This window comes from Pipistrellus hanaki, assembly GCF_964339955.1.
Source record: "Pipistrellus hanaki genome assembly, chromosome: 7".
NCBI classification, from domain to species: Eukaryota; Metazoa; Chordata; class Mammalia; order Chiroptera; family Vespertilionidae; genus Pipistrellus; species Pipistrellus hanaki.
The window spans coordinates 81997772-82018615 of record NC_140509.1 but is presented as its reverse complement, the minus strand read 5'-3'; the positions used below and the strand labels follow the sequence as shown (position 1 = coordinate 82018615).

Below are 20844 nucleotides of genomic sequence, written 5' to 3'. Positions count from 1 at the left end.
AACAGAAGATTCTCTCCCTGTCTTCCCACTGAATATCTTTACTCTGAGACCCTCAGGAAGATTTGGTCATTTGTTACTCACCAGCTGCCAGCCCTACTTCCTCCTATCTTTGCAATCAATAAGCAATTTAAGTATCAGCCCTCCACTCTCTGCTCTCAGCTAAGCTGGAGCTTACCTACAAAGCCTGATTTGTGTTGTTGTACACATCACTACATTGTACAACTAAAACTAATACAATTTTATATGCCAATTATATCTTAATTTAAAAAAAACCACTTTATTCTCTAAAAAAGTTAATTAAGTAATTTTGGAATATAAACTAATGTTTTTTAATAATATTTTCCATATGCATTAACTCACTGAAAAATCATGTTCCATTTATTGGTGATGTCACCTTTTTAAAAAATACATTTTTATATAAAATAATGTTTGTGTCTCAGGAATAAAGAGTGGCCTAAATTGGGTTTGAAGGCCAAAGTAAATAGGAGATATTCAGTTATTCAAGAAATAACCCGTGAATCAAAATGAACATCAGTTTAATTTGTTTCATAAAAAATATTAAACATTTCAAATAAAAAATACAACTAAATAAGTCTGCAGGTTGTGCTTTAATTTCACATTTCAGACATTGCACAATATTTACAAGACACTCATTTTGATTGTGAGATATAAAAGTTTTTACTCCCAATATGAAATCTGTTTAACTTCTCATGTTAAACAATAAGAATGACATACATGCAAGATAGCTTTGTTACCAAGTTAATGATCCCTTGAAATTTTATGTGGCTATATGATGATTGCTAAATGTGTTAAAACACATACACACACACACAAAAAAAAAATAAAAATAAAAAAAAAATTAGAACAAATTGGTTATCCTGTGAGCTTTCTTTCTTTCTTTCCTTTTTTTTTTTTTTTTCCTGGCATATTGCATTAAAGAGAACTTATCTATAGACATCTGTAGACATCAGTAAGAATAATTGTCCTTAAGAAACGATATAAATATAAGCTAAATAACACTAGTAAAAAATGCTATGTAAAACATCTTATTATGTAAAAATCATTACAGTCTTAAGCCATACTTAGTAGCTGGGACCACCGCACTGCAGAAACTAAAATGAGGGTACAGTTTCCTTCACCCAAAATCCCAATGTTCATAGGAGCAAACAAACAGTGACATAAGCAAAATATTCACTGTATCAGAAAGAAAGCACAGGCCTGTAGAGTCATTATTCAGTGAACTTGTGTCCCTAAATGAAAAAGGGCAGCCACAGGCATCTGGCCCCCGAAGTCCCCGGCACCCACATGTGGGGATGTACCTTTCTTTAAGAGGGTGGCCATCCTGTGGAAGTGAACTCCTTAAATAACTGCCCGCAGTTATGGCATGGTTCAGTCCTTTATAAAGACTCTTCACAGAATCTGAGGTTGAATGCACAGAGATGCTTATGAGGGACGATGCCTGATGAATCAATCCAGGAAGGAGAATTCTTCACGGGTGTAACATCTGTTTCAATAACGGACGTTGTCCCCACTCATTCCAACTTAATTGTTTATGAAATGAAAGGAGAAATTCTCTAGATAAAGTGCTTTCCCTATTGCTAGATTTAAATCTAAGACATAATACTTATCCCTTAGGAAAAAAAAGTTTTTAGGTTAAATACATTGGATTTGTGGCTGTTGTTTTTCTAAAAACATAATTACGACAGTGAAGAAAGTAAATTATCATGTGGGTAAATCCAGGGATTCTGCCTCCATGATGTGTGGAAAACGATTCTGAGGAAAAGCACCAAAGTAAAGTCAAAATGGAAGCATCCTGTCACATCCACAGAGTTCAGCTTCTTCGGCTTGAGGCCCATCCTTTGCGTGAGTGGAATCAGGGAACTTTGGGATCGTCTATGTTCCTTCATTTTGTGTCCATATGATTCATGAGAAATCCAAGACTGTGAAGTCATCCACTTGTCATTCCAAAGAAAGCAAAATTAAAAATTCCTTAGGCCAGAACACGTTTTAAGTGACACTGGTTTCTTATACCCTATCAGTATTTCCCGAAGTGTGGTACGTGCACCCCCAGGGGTACTCGTTGCACCAGAGTTTGGTGGGGATTTGCACTGCACCGTGCTTAGCTGCGCCTAATTCTACGTTCTCATGAGTACTAGGGGTACTCAGCGTTACGGAAATTATAGAAGGGGTGCACATAGGTCAGAAGTTTGGGAAATACTGCTCGGACAACGAACAGGGATTGTAAACCATACCTATCTTTTTTTTATTTTAGTCTAAAATACATAAACTGCATTACTGATCGTTCTTAGATTAGAATCACCACCTTTAAAAACCCTCACGTGGAGTACAAAATACACAAATATATAACGATTTGTGAGAACAGTACTTATTTGTGAGACAAGGAAAAAGGGGATCAAAGAAAATGCACATCGTCGTGTTCAGCTTTCCAGTCTGGGAACTCCTTGGTCGGTTGGGCCATTGTCCTCCAAATCCTGTTTATAGTCCATCTATGCTTTCCTTTCAAGGAAGGAGCAGGAAGGAAAGAACCAAGTTCACCAGAGCACCTCCTCAGAAATCTGGGAAGGCCTTGATGATGGACTCGTAGGTGGGCGGGGGCGGCGGGGCCAGGCCCACGGGGAGGCTGCTGCTGGACCAGTGGAAGTCGGGGCGCCTCAGGCTCTGCGCGGTGAGGAGGGCCGGGGAGGTCGGGGATGCGGGGAGAGTCATCACCTGGCTGTCCGTGTCCACGGGGAGGGGTGGGCTCTGCAGAAACGGGTGGAACGTGGACGCCCTGAAGCTGGATTTCCTCGGGAAGGAGTTGCCCAGCTCCAGGGAGGCCTGCCGCTGGAAGGTGAGGCTGGCCAGGCTGAGGTTGCTGCGGCGCTCATAGCCGCTGTGGCGGTAGAACCCGGGCCTGGCGAGGCCGTGGGAGTAAGAAGACCGGGATCGCCGGCTTGAACTCCAGTGGGAGATGCGGGCACTCGCTCTTCTTCGGGACAGACAGACCCACAGCGCCCAAATCAGTCCTCCGAGGACCAGCCCGATGGCCATGGACACTGTGAAGGAGATGATGAGCTCCTCTGAAACAAAGAAACACAAAAAACCAAACAGGTCATTTGATTTGTAAGTAGGGACTCAGCTGAAGACACAGGGCAGGATGCACATAGGAACTACGGGATGGTATGTGCAGGGTCCCTCCTCCCAGAAATGTATATACACTCTAAATAATTATTCATTCCACTGGGTTACCTCTGAAAAGAAGGAAACCTTCGAATCAATTGTTCAAAGTGTGTATACACTTTTTGGGACCCCCCTGAAGGATGACACCCATTTTAAGTTAGAGAAAATAGAAAATTGTACTATTTAGATGGACATGAACAAGTAAAAGCTGTTGTTTCCATTTAAACAAAAGGACATACTAGTAAAATAACATTTTATCGGTACCATTTCATGTTACTTACATTATTTTGTCATCTTTTTTAAAAATATTTTTATTGATTTCAGAGAGGAAGGGAGAGGAAAAGAGAGATAGAAACATCAATGATGAGAGAGAAATCATTGGTTGGCTGCCTTCTTCATGCCCCCTACAGGGGATGGAGCCCACAACCTGGGCATGTGCCCTTGACCAAAATCGAACTCAGGATTTCTCAGTCCATAGGCTGACATTCTATCCACTGAGCTAAACCGGCCAGGGCTATTTTATCATCTTTAAGAAAGAAGTAATAACTATAATCTCGTGGGGGGTTTTTTGTTTTGTTTTGTTTTTTAAGGACATTATTTAGCTCATAAAATTTTATAGGGTTGCAAATCTAGTTGAAAGATTATTGCCATTTGAGTTCCAGTAGTAAGTAATGCGCTGAGTTCACAAGGAATTTGGTAATTGTATTGATTTTGCCTTTTCCTCTGTTCTTATCAAGCCCATCAAAGTCTCCCATCAAATCCTGCCTGCAGGGTTCATGATGTCTCACTTTCTGAGCTCATTCTGAGAGAGGAATTCCTGGGCTAGAGCCATCTGGTGGGCTGACTGCTTTATGTTATATCCTCTGAAATTCTGGACTGTCACTTATATCTACGACTCGTTGATGACATGACTTATACAGACTACCGGGCTCGTTCTCAGTCCCAAAGTACTGGTTCATGCTGCCCTCATGTCCTTTGTTTTGATAATAAAATTCCTGTCCCTGGATTTCCATAGAATGTCCACTATACACTAGTATCCTTCAATTCACAGAACTTGTATTTGTTCAGATTTCCTGTTGTGATGGGAAATGGGGGAGGACAGAAAACCTTACCAAAAGGGAAATTCTACCTTACTGCTTCGTGGGAACTACACACATATCCTTGAATGAAACTGGGTAACAGAGCCTCTGGTTTGAATGGAAAGACACCCTGTTTATCAGAAAGCCCCTCCAGCTTTACCACCCACCACATTTTTCCATTCTCTGCCCCATGATCTAACCCATGAGCCATGTTGATTTTCTCACTAACCCAAAGCATGTCATTCTCTCTTAAATTCTGTGATTTCCCACATATTTTTAAATATATTTTAATTGATTTTTTACAGAGAGGAAGGGAGAGAGATAGAGAGATAGAAACATCGATGAGAGAGAAACACTGACCAGCTGCCTCTTGTACACCCCCTACGGGGGATGTGCCCGCAACCAACGTACATGCCCCTGACCGGAATTGAACCTGGGACCTTTCAGTCCACAGACCGATGCTCTATCACTGAGCCAAACCGGTTTCGGCAGATTTCCCACATATTTTTTTCTTTATATCTAGATACAATTTTTACATTTCAGTCTGGAAAACTCATTTTTCAAGCTCCATTTCATGTATAACCTTTTGGAAAGACACACCAACTATTCATTAAACAATTAGTTACTCTTAAGTAGAGGAGTAAGCTATCTTATCCAATTGCTTATCCGGAAATTAACTAAATGGGGTTGTGAAATTGGGAAAACAAAAGAAGTTCCTTTCAGGAGGAGGCAGAATTTGATTTCCCACCCCTTGAATCTGGTCTGCCTTCATGACTTGCTCGGACCGATAGGACTCAATGGAAGGAAAACTGTGCTAGCACAAGTCTAAGTCTCAAGAGGGCTTCCAGCTTTCACCCCTCTGCTCTTGAGAACCCTGCACTTGCCAGCCAATGAACTCATCCGGGCTAGCCTCTTGGCTGTTGAGAGCTACATGGCCCAGTTATCCTGTGGCCTTGGCCAAGAGCCTGTCAAGCTACAAATATGTAAGAGGGATTATTTAGGTAATTCATATTCTAGTCAATCCAACAGCTGAGATGCATTAAGCTGAGCTGCATCCACATTGCCAACCCCAGAATTATGAGCCATGTCAATGATCATTTAGGCCACTGTGTTTTGGGTTGGATTGTTACACAGCAAAAGCTAACTGATTCAAATTAAGCTTCGTCCCTAACATGTTTGTGATTTTTGAGAAATTTGTTTGACTCATTTGTTTTATTATTTTTAATGGAGTCAGACTTTATATGATTGCCAAGGTGTTTTGTTTTGTTTTGTTTTTTGGTGGTTTTGTTTTTTTTGTTTTTTTTTGTGTGTGTTTTTTTTTGTTTTTTTTGTTTTTTTACCAGTTTGTTGTTGTATTCTATGAAAATCAGTAATTCAGAAATCACAAAATAAGCTAATGTTAATGAATATATAAGAATGATTATTGCTCCTTAATTTTAAGATATATTTCATGTCTTTCCACCTTTCATTATTACATTTATCTCCTGAGGAAAGGTTGTATTTGTTATCTCCTACTTTCCCAATTATCTTTAGAAATATAAAAATCCTCTAAGACAGTTGTTTATATTAAATCTAAACAATATTTTTTTATAATAGAAAGATGACTTCTGAATTACAAAATGATTCAGGAAATATCTCTTAGACCCCGTATTGTTCTTCCAAAATGCGTCTCACAAAAATAATACTGAGTCATAGCCTGAAAATGCAGTCTCTTGAGATGAGGATTTTATTCCATTAGACTCTATCTGGAAAAAGCAAATAAGTAAAGTTAGAACCGAACGTAAGCCTTGCTAGTAATATAGTAAATTTCCAAATTAATCTTGATTGGGGCCCCACATATTTGGAGCCCAGAAAAGAAGTTATAGGAATTCAGTTTCCAAGATAATGGCAGCAATGTAAATAAGAATTCTCCGACATTTCTTCCAAAAGAAAAAACGAACACAAAACACTAGAGAACAACAAAATGAACAAATAAAACTGTACAAAACCCATGCCTTCAGCATAATTAGAAGACAGTGACATCCAACCACCAGCTACCTAGAAAATGAACTAAGAAAAACAACAGAGATGCCAATCAATTATCTTCCATGCTTCCAGCGAAAGCCTTCATGGAAAAGAAAGGCAATTTTGTAAAAACTATAAATGATGAAGAGGTGTTCTGGTCCCTGAACACAGTGCTTTAGGAAAGAAGCTTCTGGTGCATACAGGGAGTGAGGAGGCACATTTCTTTGGAAAGACTGCCAAAGATCACCTCTCATATGATTGCATTTATAAGAAATGTCCTGAAAGGACAAAACTGTGGAGATAAAAAGCACATAGCGATTGCTTAGGGCGGGTGGGAGAGAATGGGAGTGACCGATATGGGAACAGGGTTTCTTTGTGAAGGACAAAATGTTCTCAGATTAGATTGTGGTGATGGTCACACAACTTTGTGGCTATAATAAAAACCATTTATTATAAATTCTGTGGGTAAATTCTGTCCCAATGAAGCTTCTTAAAAACAACAAAGGAAGAGAAAAAGAGGGGCTTTTGTTAACTATACAGTGAAGGAGAAAAAAAAAAAAAGAGTAAGGGAAAATTCGGGATCCTTTGAGACAAAAGAAAATTAAAAACCGTTAAAGGACACACAATTCCTCTCCCACCTTCAACATATGGAAATAAAAGTCAACCAGTAAAAACATCACACTTTGCTATATGGTGGGGAAAGGGGATTCTAGGAGACTCCCTGGATTCTGGCGTGGAAAGACAAGGATGGACACCAGATTTGAAAGTCTGTTATGTAGTTGGTCCGAAGGTTGTGGGTTATTGTTAAGCTGAAAGTCTGTTATGAACAAAATTACTTGGGAAAATTATGGTAAACAAAATTATGTTTTCTATTGATATGTTTCTCTGAGTCAACAGCCTCCATTAGGGAATTTTAAATATCAACAACTTCAAATATGGAAACAGAGATATTGGGTTTTAGCGAAACAAACTCTTAAAAATGTCTTGGACTCAAATTTCTCATTTTATTGATATTGAAAGATTGTAAGATTTATATAGTAGAACTAACATAATTTTTTAAAATCCTCACTAAGGATATGTTTATTGATTTTTAGAGAGAGAGGAAAGGAGAAAGAAACATTGATGTGAGACAGAAACGTGGGCCATTTGCTTTTTCTAAGTGCCCCAACTAGGGATCAAACTAGCAACCTAGGTGTGTCCCCTGGCGGGAATCAAACCCAAAACTTTTTCATGTATTGGGCAGCATTCCAGTCAACTGAATCACCCAGCAAGGGCGGAACTTACATGATTTATTTTAATAATTGAATATTGACACCAGCACTGGTCAGGAGACTATGGCTTTCACTCATGTATAACATAAAATGAGGAGACAAATAGTCAAGTTCACAAAGTTCATGCCCTGGCTTTTATATATAAACTTAAACAACCACTAGGGTTGGAATGAGGGTCCTACATATATCAGGATATAAGCAGGTATATTAGATGAGGACAAACACATATATTTACTTTATTACAACTAAGTGGAGATAAAACCAAGATCTTGAAACAGAGTCAGTTACCCAGTAAAAGCATTTGTAAGATTTACAGGAGTTTCCATACAGTTGTTTCTCAGTGTATCTATCCTTCCAACCTCTGGACTATAGTCTCTTCAGGCAAATAAAATGTTCCTAATGGTTTATCTGTAGTGAGAAATAGCATCAGTTTCAATGTCAAGAAAAAAAATAGAAACTTTCAAAATATATAATCAGGGCGAAATAATTTCTTTTCCTTAAAGTGATTGAGAAAATTAGCAAAGGAAACCAAAATACATGGAGTGAGAAACATAGTTATATGCCAGGTGACTTTCTTTCAAAAATCTATTATTGTTCTAATATAAGAAAACAAGGGTTGCAGAGACTGGTTTGGCTCAGTGGATAGAGCATCGGCCTGCAGACTGAAAGGTCCCAGGTTTGATTCCGATCAAGGGCATGTACCTTGGTTGCAGGCACATCCCCAGTAGGAGGTGTGCAGGAGGCAGCTGATCAATGTTTCTCTCTCATCGATGTTTCTAACTCTCTATCCCTCTCCTTTCTTCTCTGCAAAAAGCAATAAAATATATTTTTTTAAAAAAAGAAAGAAAACAAGGGTCATACACAAACTCCAGTAGATAAGTTGTTAAAGAATATTTTCAACCACCACAATCTTTGTAAATACTAAATATAAGTTTTGTGAGTAGAAAGATTATTATTTTTAGTGGCACTAAAAGTAGAATAATAGTCTCACAAGAGAAATTTGATAATATATCTATTTTAAATTATTATTTCCTATGGGTTGGTAATATTTCTATTTGACATCATAGACCTAGTGTCTGGGCCCACAATATAGGCAGGATAGATGAGTATGATTCAAAATATGTGGTTGTTATAAATGGAAGATTGTATATGGTTATATACATAGCTGAAGAGGATTAAATATTGAATGCCAAAAGTACCTGAGAATAATATATACATATTAATAATAAATTATTTAAATTTTGAAGGAATATAAATTCAATAAGATGGAGCTACAGAAATTATAAAATTGAGAGAGAACGTTATACTGCCTTAGATATGGATTTGCCTAATTTTGTTGTTCAGTTGAGTGCACATGCCATGAAACTGACTTCTTTTCCCATATGGTCAGTCAAATGTGTTTTAGGAAATATTGTACTAATTCTTATGTCCTTGCTATCTATGCAGAATTTTTTTAATACTTACAAATGAGAGTAATGACAAAAAAACTCTAAGACTTGCTGAAATATATGGTAAAAAACCGATCTATCTTTCTATGCTCTCTTCAATATAAACTGCAAGAACGAGTGTGGAAATGCAGAAAAGCAGTAAGAAAGAAATATCAAGAACCACAATTATAATAGCCTGTTCCAGAATGGTCTTTCATAAGGAGACTTTTTGTTTATAGTGAATGATTATTCTGACAAACTGTGAATCCAGAAAATATATAATAAAAACAGTACCTATTGGCCATACAGCTTTAAAATTATGTAGTTCAATTCTGGCAGACTTCTGCCCATAAATTTTGGGAGCTTAAAAAAAAATTACTATAAAAGAAAACATACCTGAAAAATATATTGGCTCAGATATTTCTCTTTTGAGGACAGTTTGCTTCTTATTTATCAACATACTTATGGGAAGAAAAATGAGCCATGATTTCACTTCATATAATTGCAATATAATGCACATAATGAGGCCAAACAATTACTTTTAAAAATGCAGATATCCATTTCAAGGCAAAAAAGAACAAATTCTGAATCAGTATACAGATGATGTATTATAGAATTGTACACCTGAAATCTATTAATTTTATTAACCAACACACTGCAATAAATAAATTCAACAAAAATAAATAAACTTAAAAACCAGGAACAATAAATAAATAAGATCAGTAAGGTATGGCATATAAATTAGGTATTGTTATTCCAATTTGTATTAAGTTTCTATACAACTAGCAAGGGACTGGCTCATACGTCCTCAATGAATAATTTTTATTAAAATGGGTATTTAACTTGCCCAAGTCATGTTATTAATTTTGGCTTACTAAACGGTCACTACAGTGCCTCTCAATTCTAATATTCTAATATTGAATCTGGTTTTTAGTAAATCTAATCATTACCTCAAATTTTATTAGTATTAAAATTTAGTGGAGGCTACCATCTAGTGGTCTTGAGTTGAATCGTTTCAAAATCAGAAAAGAATTTTTGTCTTTGATAACAGAATGGAACATTGATCTCTTTACAAAATTCCTTACAATTATAAGAATAATGAAGCTTAATTATTACCAAAGCAGGCTATGTACTAGCATGCTGTTCTTGGTTCCCTTGAGTATAGAGGAGAATGTTTTAAGCAATGAGATGTTGGCAAAAGCTTTTTAGAGGGAATAATATTTGGGGCACAGAAAACTCATTGAATTACAATAATTTCAACAGAGTAATTACTTTTATGAGCAAATCATCTGCCAGAAAATCCTCTCCGGTCTGTTTTCACAATGCCTCTATATCCAGAATTCAACTTTTTATTAACTACTCTGCCACCTTCGTGGTCCAAGCAGCACCATCTCTGACCTGGAATATTGCAGTAGCCTTTTATCTGGTCTTTTTGTCCTACTCTCCCAATTATGTTCTATTCTCAATATAATAGCCACAGTGAACCTTTGAAAATGTAAGTCAAATCACATCGCTCTTCTAAGCCCTCAATATTTGGGTAAAAGTAAACTCCTAAAAGTGGCCTCTATAGTTAGAGGTTCCAAGTTGACCTGTATCTAATTATCTCTGCTCACCTCTGCTCTTCTACTGGCTCATCTGACTCCATCCGCACTGCCCTCTGCCAACAGACTCCTTCCTGACTTAAGGCTTTGCATAGACAGTAGAAACATCATATATAATAAAAGCCTAATATACTAACTGTCCAGTCATAGGGTCAGCCGTTCAACCAATCAAAGTATAATATGCTAATGATATGCTAAGGCTGCTCAATTGCTCGCTATGACATGCACCACCAGGAGGCGGATGCTCTGACTGGTAGGTTAGCTTGCTCTTGGGGGTCTGGCCAATCGGGACTGAGCAAGATGGGCTGGATATGCCCTGGAGCCCTTTCTCAGGCCCTCCCTGGCTGGCCAACCTTCTGTGTCCCTCCTAGTCCCTGATCATGCACCAGTGGGGTCCCTCAGCCTGGCCTGTGCCCTCTCAGAATCCAGGACCCATTGGAGGATGTCAGAAACCAGTTTTGGACCGATCATGTTGGCCAGGCTGAAGGGCCCCACTAGTGCATGAATTCATGCACTGGGCCTCTAGTGTAAAGATGAGAATCCAAGTAAGTTTTTGTAGACTGATCCTTTCGGTATACTGACTATAAATACTGGTTAAACCACATACCCTTCCCTTCCCCTAAAACAATTGCTATCTGCAGGCACTGAAAAATGATCAAACATAGACAGTTACTAGAGGGAAGCTGACACTTGGAAGAAAAGAAGAGCAAGAACTAAATTATATTTCTACTTTTCAAAATTCTGGCCAGAGCACAGTTTCCAGTCTGAGTTATGTGGGGCAGGTGAAACTCCACTGAAAACCTATAATATTTCCAGTCTGAAGAAATAAGCAAAACTGAGGACTGCAAGGTGGTATCTTCATCTAGGCTGTCCTTCTCAGGCTGATTCTGTTGCCCGCCCTGCACTAATTGTTTTAATACTTGCACAACATGTCATAAGTTTTGAGGTGTGGCAACAACCATCATCATTTTATGCAGCTCACGTGTGTGAAGTCTGAGACACTGATATGCTTAACGCTCAAGTTTTATTTTTCTAAGCTAGTCTTTCTTTGCTTCTACAAATTCAAAGTGAGAAGCAGCCAGTTGACTTTGGTAACCATGGACAATGTCTTCCACTGCATTTTATAAGATTTTCAAAACAATATGTCTGTGGAGCCAGTGATCAAAATAGATATCAATTTAGATACACATAAGAAAGAAAAAGAAAAAGATGGGCATTTATGTTTCAAGAAACTTTTATCTTTTATATATTCACGTTTACCCTTTTGCATTTTCCAGTTAATATCCCTTACTTCAGAAAAAAAATAATGTGATCTTTTACATATTTTCCCCAAAACATTATATCGGCTCTACATATTTGCCCTGATTTTGTTAATGCTTATCAACATAACACTCCTCTTCCTGCTTTTCATTATTTTTATCTATTTCTCATTGTATTCACATACTAAGACAAAGAAACACCAGGAACTATCTTTGGAACAGTAAGTTTGAATTCTTTTTCAAGCACAGATTTCTATATATTTTTTTTTTAATTATCATTTTGAGGATTGGCAAATAGACTCCAATGAAACATTTGCTCTTCCAGCTTCAAGTTTACTTAATGATTGCCATCCATGTTGTAGTCAGTGGATAACGATTTCCTTTCCCTAAGTGAACCTGAGATTTGGTTGTTGGGGGGGGGGGGAATAGATTTGGCTCTAACAATTAATTTTTGCAGTAAGAGCTACTTTGCTTTTGAATTCATTTACACCGCTGCTTAGATCTGTAACAATGAATTCAGTGTCAGCACACTCTAGCTGTGTTTCGGACATCCACTTTCTCTGTTATGAGGACACCACGTAGTATTGTAGCAAACGTATCATTAGATGTCCACAAGTCTACAGTGCAAAGGCTTATCATCTGTGGGTGTCTATCTGAATAAGCCTATCAAGCCATGTTTTAGCTATGCAAATATAACTTATTATTTTCTTCCTAATTTTGTTATATAATTATTGTAGGATGTTCCCTAATATAATTGACAAATGGAAGCAAACCTAGCTGGTCGATGGTAGAAAGAATGATTCATTCCCTTCATGTGAGTTTCCATGATGGTGGACCCGTCGGGGCGGTTGCCAGGGGCAGTCGGCCACTGCTGCTCACCTTTCCCCTCATTGTTCCCAAAATATCCCCTGGAATTGCCACAGAAAGTCCGGAATAGCTTTCTCCGTGGATTAAAAACTTGTTCTGGATTCATAAACAGGGATCTCCATTTAAAAACTCCCTTGTCTCCTCTGAAGTCTTTTTCTGGATGTAATTCAATTTGCCCCCTTGATTTTTAAAATTTCCTTGAACCCAAAGTACATGTCAGTTTCACACCTTAGGCCTTCCCGGGACCTCTACCAGTGGTTGGCAAACTCATCAGTCAACAGAGCCAAATATCAACTGTACAAGGATTGAAATTTCTTCTGAGAGCCACATTTTTAAAACTTAAACTTCTCCTGATTCTACTTCTTCAAAATAGACTCGCCCAAGTTGTGGTATTTGTGGAAGAGCTGCACTCAAGGGGACAAAGAGCTGCATGTGGCTCACAAGCCACAGTTTGCAGACCACAGCTCTAGCCTGAACAACTGGTGTTACTGACTCTCGGTATTCTAGTGGCAGCTGTGTCTGATCGCAAGCCTGTGTGTGTGCCTCCCTCTCCTGTGCTGGCTCCTCTGTAATGTTAGACGTGGTATTGTTCCCCCCTTAGCTTTTTCTAGCTCAGTTTTCCCCCTCTAATTTCATAATAGGATTCCTTATTTTTTCTGTGGTATCACACTCCTTCAGTACTGACTTATTAGTTAGGTGCCCTTTGGGAATTAAAAAGTATAGCATTGACCATGTATGTTAAGGTAGCCTCTACAGGAATTCTTAGTTTCATTCAATACAATAACCTTCATTTAGTACAACTAAAACTTCATTTTCTGACAAAAAGCCACATTGTCATATTCCAAAGAGCAAGTACTGCCGCCCTGCTTCTCATCTTTATTCTCATTCTTTTCTAAGTATATTTTGTAACACCAGCCCATCTATGCCTGTGGCCCAGGTTTTTCTGGGTGTCTTTATAGCCCCCAATAAAGATATTTTATGTTTAAAAAAATCCATTATAATCAATCCATGGAAACAGTCAGTTTATAGTAAACAAAAGGTCTCAAAGATATCCCATGTTTTCATAAATCACAGTACATTTCTCTGCATCCTAATTTTAAATAAGAAACAGGTAAAGAAAATATCTTACCCCAAAAGTTTTCTGGCCATGGACTTCCTAAACTTGTGGTGTTATTGGCCATAATATCCGCCAGAAACAGGAGAGAGAGGAGAAAGGAGAGAAAGAGAGAAAAGCCAGGGTGGCCAAAAGCTGCACTCTGATTCTAGGTCTTTGTGATTCCGCAGGAGAGAAATAATTTTCACACAACCCCTCATATACTTGTGTTTGCATAAAAGGAAACAAGTGTATCATGTTTCCTGCTTTTATACTCAAATTAGCAACTGTTTTTCTTATCTTGGAATTCCACATGGTTCCCGAGACACAGAACCATTTCCTTCTCGTCATTTCCTCAGCGAAGGCACTGAATGCCTCCGCTTGGCCGCCTCCAAACTGCGTTTGGGGTAACAGACTTTTTTCCTTCTTTCGCCATCTCCCACTGACACACACAGGGAGATTCCAAACCCGGCTGCAGCGCGGGTGACATTGATTCAGGAGAGAGAGAGACCGTTTCCAATGGTTAAAAATTAACTTTTGAAGGGGAGCAAATTCAGAAACCCAGGTCCTGTTCAAGGACAATTAATTTTCTAATGCCTCTTTTTTTTTAATCTAAATCCGTTGCTTTTCAAAACTCTTACCATGTCTCATTCTATTTGTATGTTAATGTTGAAAATGTCTGTATTTCATAAATATCGATATGTATCTAATATGTAATTTATTTATTTTTTTTTTTTTTTTTTTTTTTTTTAGATTTTTTTTTTTTTTTTAAATCAATCTTTATTGTTCATATTATTACAAAGGTTCCTCATTTCTTCCCCCCTCCACCAGGTTCCCACCCCACCCTCTGCCCCCTCCCCATCCCCCATTGTCCTCATCCATAGGTGCACAGTTTATGTTCAGTCTCTTCCTCCCTCCCTTTCCCCGATAGTAAATCCCTTTTCAGATAGTAAATCTGTTACTTAGCATTTTCTCATATCAATAATACCTCCACATGTCCAATGATACACTTCACACAAAAGACATTTTCAAATAGGTCAACCAGCCTCATCCAGGCCCCACCCAAGGCACTCACAGATCAACACCCCAGCGCTATACTAACTCAACACATCCAGATCTAAGCCTTCATCACTTGATTCAGCAGACCCTCAAGTTCCCGCAAAAGTTTCCAGCCATGTCTGCGAGGCAGCCGTGGGCAGGTACAGGCGAGGAGCAAGCTGTTTCGGGCCTGGCTGCTCTGGGCCTGGCCTCTGTTGCTCTGGTTCGTTCCACAACCAGCTGCTCCGGGTCTGGTCACTGCCGCTCCCGACCTAGTTGCTCTGGACTTGGCTGTTGCTGCTACAGGCCTGGCTGCACCCGACCCGGCTGCTCTGGGACCGGTTGCTCCGGTCCCGGCCGCTCCGGGCCTGGCCGCTCCCAGCCTGGCAGCTGCTGCTCCGGGCCTGGCCGCTCCCAGCCTGGCAGCCACTGCTCCTGGCCTGGCCGCACCAGACCTGGCTGCTCCGGGCCTGGCCGCTCCCAGCCTGGCAGCTGCTGCTCCGGGCCTGGCCGCACCAGACCCGGCTGCTCCGGGCCTGGCCGCTCCCAGCCTGGCAGCCGCTGCTCCGGGCCTGGCCGCTCCCAGCCTGGCAGCCACTGCTCCTGGCCTGGCCGCACCAGACCCGGCTGCTCCGGGCCTGGCCGCTCCCAGCCTGGCAGCCGCTGCTCCGGGCCTGGCCGCTCCCAGCCTGGCAGCCGCTGCTCCTGGCCTGGCCGCACCAGACCCGGCTGCTCCGGGCCTGGCCGCTCCCAGCCTGGCAGCTGCTGCTCCGGGCCTGGCCGCTCCCAGCCTGGCAGCCGCTGCTCCGGGCCTGGCCGCTCCCAGCCTGGCAGCCGCTGCTCCTGGCCTGGCCGCACCAGACCCGGCTGCTCCGGGCCTGGCCGCTCCCAGCCTGGCAGCTGCTGCTCCGGACTTGGCCGCTCCCAGCCTGGCAGCTGCTGCTCCGGGCCTGGCCGCACTAGACCCGGCTGCTCCGGGCCTGGCTGCTCCCAGCCTGGCAGCCGCTGCTCCGGGCCTGGCCGCTCCCAGCCTGGCAGCCGCTGCTCCTGGCCTGGCCGCTCCCAGCCTGGCAGCTGCTGCTCCGGGCCTGGCCGCACCAGACCCGGCTGCTCCGGGCCTGGCTGCTCCCAGCCTGGCAGCTGCTGCTCCGGGCCTGGCCGCTCCTAGCCTGGCAGTCGCTGCTCCAGGCCTGGCCACACCAGACCCAGCTGCTCCGGGCCTGGCCGCTCCCAGCCTGGCCGCCACTGCTCCGGGCCTGGCCGCACCCGACCCGGCTGCTCCGAGCCTGGCCGCTCCCAGCCTGGATGCTCCGTGCTTGGCTACTGCTGTTCTGGGCCTGGCTGCTCCCAACCCGGCTGCTCTGGACCGGGCTTCTCCGGGCCCAGCCACTCCGTGTCTGGGTGTTCCTGGACTGGCTACCCTGGGCTTGGCCGCCTCTGCCTCAGGCCTGGCTGCCACTGCCCCAGGTCTGGCTGCTCCAGTGCTGGCCGTTGATGCTCTTGTTCTGGCTGCTGCTGCTCTGGGGCTTGGCCACTGCTGCTCCGGGCCCAGCTGCCACTGCCTTGTGCCTGGCCACTCTAGGCCTGGTCGCCGCTGTTCCAACATTCTGTCCCTTTTTTCTCCTTTTTTTTTTTTCTTTTTTTTAAAAAAAAACAAAACGCATTTATGTTGCAATGTTGGCTGGTGCGTTGAGTTCTGACTTAGTCTTTGATTTTTCAAGATCTTCTTTGTATTCTTTCTTAAGTAATTTTACTATCATTTGCTCTCACTTGATTTCTTCACATTGAGAACTTCTTTGGTTTCTTCCTCCTTGTCCTGGGAGCTCAGCAGGTTGGCCTGTGGCACCCCTTTGTTCTCCGCGGGCTCCCGCGCTGCTCCAGCCTGTTGCCGGGGTCGGCGCCACCCAGGAAGCAGCCCCCGTCCTTGGCTCCGTTGCCAGCGCTCAGCAGTCGAAGGCTCAGGGGCACCCCCCCCACTGGGGGCCCCGTCGCCCGGCTCCTTGCTGGCGCCCGGCTGGCCAGTGTCCGGCAGGGGCTCCTGCTCCTCGTGGCGTTCCTCCAGTCTGGAGCTTTCTTTCTCCCTCCCACTAGGGGAGTCCAGGATCAGAGTCAACAGACTGTCCTCTGCGCACAGTGTGCGCGACTCCGGGAGCTCGGCCTTTCGCCACGCTCCCAGGACTCCACCTCACAGCTCCGTCTCCCCCTGCCCGAGCCTGGGTCCCCAGGGACTGGCCCAGACCTGGAGTTCGGGGCGGTCTGGACTGAGGCTCAGAGCTGCCGCTGGAGGCTTTGTTTCTTCCGGCTAGGGTAATCCAGCATCAGAGTCAACATTCAGTTCTATGCGCGCCATGTGCGCGCGACTCCGGGGGCCCCGCATTTCGCCGTCCTCCGGGATTGTCTCCCCCTGCCGGAGCCTGGGTCCCCAGGGTCTGGCACATAACTTGGGGCTCAGCGCTGCCGGTTCGGGGGTTCAGCCCAGGCTGGGGGTTCTATTTCCTTCCTGCTAGGGAACGCCAGGCAGCACCCAGCCCTCTCCTCCTCTCCGGCTGCGACCTCTCCGCGCGCGCATGCGTGCGTGCGAGCGCGCAGCATGTCTCCGTACCTTAGGCTTTTTTTCAGCTCCTCTGATTTTCCTTCTGGTTTTCTCCCTCCTTCCTATTGTAGAGTTTTCAGTCAGTCGACTACCTGTAGCTCTGGGCAATGTCCACTCTACATTTTAGTTGTATTCCCTTGAAATTGTTGTGAGCTGCTGCGGCTAGGTGTATACCCGAGCAGCCATCTTGGAACCTCCTCTAGTTATATCTCTAATATGTAATTTAGATTGAATTACAATTGGTATCTAAATATGAAAAAAGTTTCTAGAGTGAAAGAACCTATTTTTAAAAAGATGATAAAAAAATAAAAGGGAGGCTCTTTTATTTGACAAAGAGCATTTTTTCCATTGTAAAAAAAAAATTAAAAATGAGCCCAGACAGTGTGGCTTAGTTGTTGAGCGTTGATCTATGAACCAAGAGATCATGGATCAATTCCTGGGCTTGATCCCTAGAGTGCAGCATGCAGGAGGCTGCCAGTCAATGATTCTCTCTCTGATATCATTCATGTTTATCTCTCTCTCCCCCCCCCCTTTCCTCTCTGAAATCAATAATAAAAAAAAATAATTAAAAACTTAAGTAATAGGAAAAACATAAATACAAACATTTTATTACAACAGAATTTTACTTGCTACAGCAAGAAGTACGTTGAGCACAGTAATTTTTCTTCCTGGGGAGGTGAGAGAAGGGATGACCCTGGTATGGTGTGTGAAAGTATGAAAATAATTTTGCCCAGGAGTAAGTGGGTGGAAAGGTAGAAGGGGCAACATAAAAGGAGAAGAACGATTGCAGCCCTCACTGGGGATGACCAGAGAGTATGCAAAGTGTGGCCCTCAGAAAGGCTGACATGAGACTTTTCAGGAGCTGTGGGTTAGTTATTACTTCAATTTTCTGTCTACAAGCTTTACTAGCTGAGGCTAGATTCTCTGAGCACTGGGAAGTCATTTTAAGTAGGAGTCAGGGCTAAACCATACTTAGTAACTGCGCAAGACTGCATTCAGTGGGCCACTTTCCTTAATCTTTGCCTAATCTAGCACTAGCTCTTGCACAGTTTGCATTCACCTAACTGGCCATGGATTCCTTATGTGGAAGTGGGAAGCCGCAACCACCTTTGTGAAGTAAGATACTCCTGAATATCTGAAACAAAAAACATGGAACTTATCGCATATTAATCTTTGTACTCCGAATCCTCTAAAAACTAGGTTGTTTCTGCTCATTTTTTATAGACTTACATTAACTGTAAATGCACTGGATATTAATATATAGGCCACCCAAAGGAGAATAGGAAAAGAAACGTGTTATAAAAATTCAGGGACATCATTGGGAAGACTCATCTCTATGATATTCTTGCTGAGGTTTATTTCCATATAGTCAAATAAGTAAAATATCCATAATGTTGTTTAAGGAAAGCATATGTGGGGCCTCGTTTTAATAGTTACTTTTACTTCTCAATATTATGTCCAGTCAAAATTTATAAAAACAGAAAACTAAAAGATTATCTTATTTCAAACATATATATAATCTGTATAGAATTATATTGAAATACTTCTAAATGATTTCAGAAACAGCAGGATTCTTCCATTACTCTATGCATTTAAAAACCCACATTTGGTTGTATTATAGACGAACAATTCAATACATGATATTTTCAAAACTGGATGCAATTTGAAACAGAATTATATCAACTGTATTCACTCTGAAACAAGAACCCAAATGGGTAGAAAGGATGGGCCTGCTTGGTCAAAACTGCCCCGTGGGCAGAAACAGAGCTCGCTCCACCTCAGGCCTGGGATGCGGGCCCGGACTTCCTCTGATTGTTCCAGATTGGAGCATCTAAATTTTCTCCAATGCATTTCCACTTTTGCAGATGGTCAGAACCCGTCAAAACTCTGAAGAAAACTTGTTTTTTCTATCACTATATATAACCCTGGAATACTTTCCTTTTCTGTTGACAGCTGTGGATAGCATTCGTTCTTATCTGTGCATGTAATTTGCTGGTTAAGGATTCATACTGTTTTTTGGCAGCGATCCATGTAAATGGGTGTTTATATCTATGCGATTTCTGAGTCCCATGACTTGTAATGCCAAAACAGGAAGTGGACTTTTATCTTTCCAAAAGTGTAAGGTCTGCTTTTCTACTCTTCAGATCTGGATTCCCCGCTAGTCATAACACACAATCGGAGGCTTGTTCCTCCCCCAGAATCACAGGAGCTATTCCCTCCCTTCATTTCGGCCTCTTGGTCCTTCCAGGGCATTCAGTAGTCCCCTGTCTGAAGTGGCTCGCTAACCACCCCCTCTCCTCTGACCTTGGGTTACCATTCTATTCAGAGCGCTTAGCAGGCCCTGACTTTGCGCTATGTGTCTTTTTGCTTTTTCTTTGTCTCTTATGCTCTTCCATGAGAGGTAAGCTCTATGAGGACAGGAACTTTATTGATCTTGCTCTTATCTGTGTCTACGTGGCTTATATAATTCTCTTAATAACATGTTATAAATAAATAACAAAGCAGCCCTAGCTGGTGTTGCTCAGCGGATAGAGCAGCGGCCTGCAGACTGAAGGGTCCAAAATTCAATTCCAGCCAAGGGTGCATGCCCAGGCTGTGGGCATGCAGGTGGCAGCCGATCCATGATTCTCTCTCACCACTGATGTTTCTGTCTCTCCCTCTCCCTTCTCCTCTGGAATCAATAAAAATATCTTTAAAAAGAAAAGAAAGCCCTAACCGGTTTGGCTCAGTGGATAGAGTGTCGGCCTGTGGACTGCAGGGTCCCAGGTTTGATTTCGGTCAAGGGCATGTAGCTTGGTTGTGGGCATACCCCAATGGGAGGTGTGCAGGAGGCAGCTGATGTTTCTCTCTCATCAATATTTCTAACTATCCCTCTCCCTTCCTCTCTGTAAAAAATAAAATATATTTTTTAAAATAATAAATAAATAAATAAATAACAAAGCAGGCTCTTATTAACTAGTTAGTTAATAATAAAATAATTCCAAGGGACCTGAAGATAAAATTGTTTTAGCCATTCCATGTCAGGTTAATAAAAAATGCCACTTACCACTGAAAAACCAAAGTTAAAGATCTCTATTTTTAAAGGCATTCAATATTTTAAAAGTTTGAGGTAGTACTTGATATAGAGACAAGCAATACATAAGAACATTGTCAGACAAACTCAGACTTAAGATAAACATTTGAGTTTAAACTTTCCTTTTTTGCTTTATTTTTAAAACTATCATGGGTTGTTGTCCTCATAATAAATTGACCTAAGCAATTTAGTATTTTAGAAAAAAATCCAGACAAAACGAAAAACTAGAAGTACAGCTTATAAGTAAAAAGTACAAAATGAATTGATTCAAGTGCCTGAATTTGTTCAGAAAAGAGATAAAGAATTTGTTCAGATATATACACTGAGGAAAGAATGAAACTTCATTAACTGGAAATACA

The 20844-nt window shown here is 41.7% G+C and overlaps 1 protein-coding gene across 1 annotated transcript; it reads right to left on the bottom strand.

Moving 5' to 3' along the window:
- Positions 1-590: 590 nt before the first annotated feature.
- Positions 591-14025, bottom strand: MYCT1 (MYC target 1). Its single transcript, XM_084890846.1, has 2 exons — positions 13818-14025; positions 591-3080 (listed from the first exon to the last, which is right to left on the bottom strand). The coding sequence occupies exons 1-2, from the start codon at positions 13867-13869 to the stop codon at positions 2569-2571; spliced, it is 564 nt and encodes a 187-aa protein (XP_084746972.1). The 5' UTR covers positions 13870-14025; the 3' UTR covers positions 591-2568.
- Between the last annotated feature and the right edge of the window lie 6819 nt (positions 14026-20844).

Bases quoted from the DNA above. Each gene is read 5' to 3' on its own strand.
- MYCT1 (XM_084890846.1), bottom strand. From the start codon at position 13,869: ATGGCCAATAACACCACAAGTTTAGGAAGTCCATGGCCAGAAAACTTT. The intron at 3,081-13,817 runs GTAAGATATTTT...TCTTTGTTTCAG, and splicing joins ATGGCCAGAAAACTTTTGGG to AGGAGCTCATCATCTCCTTC.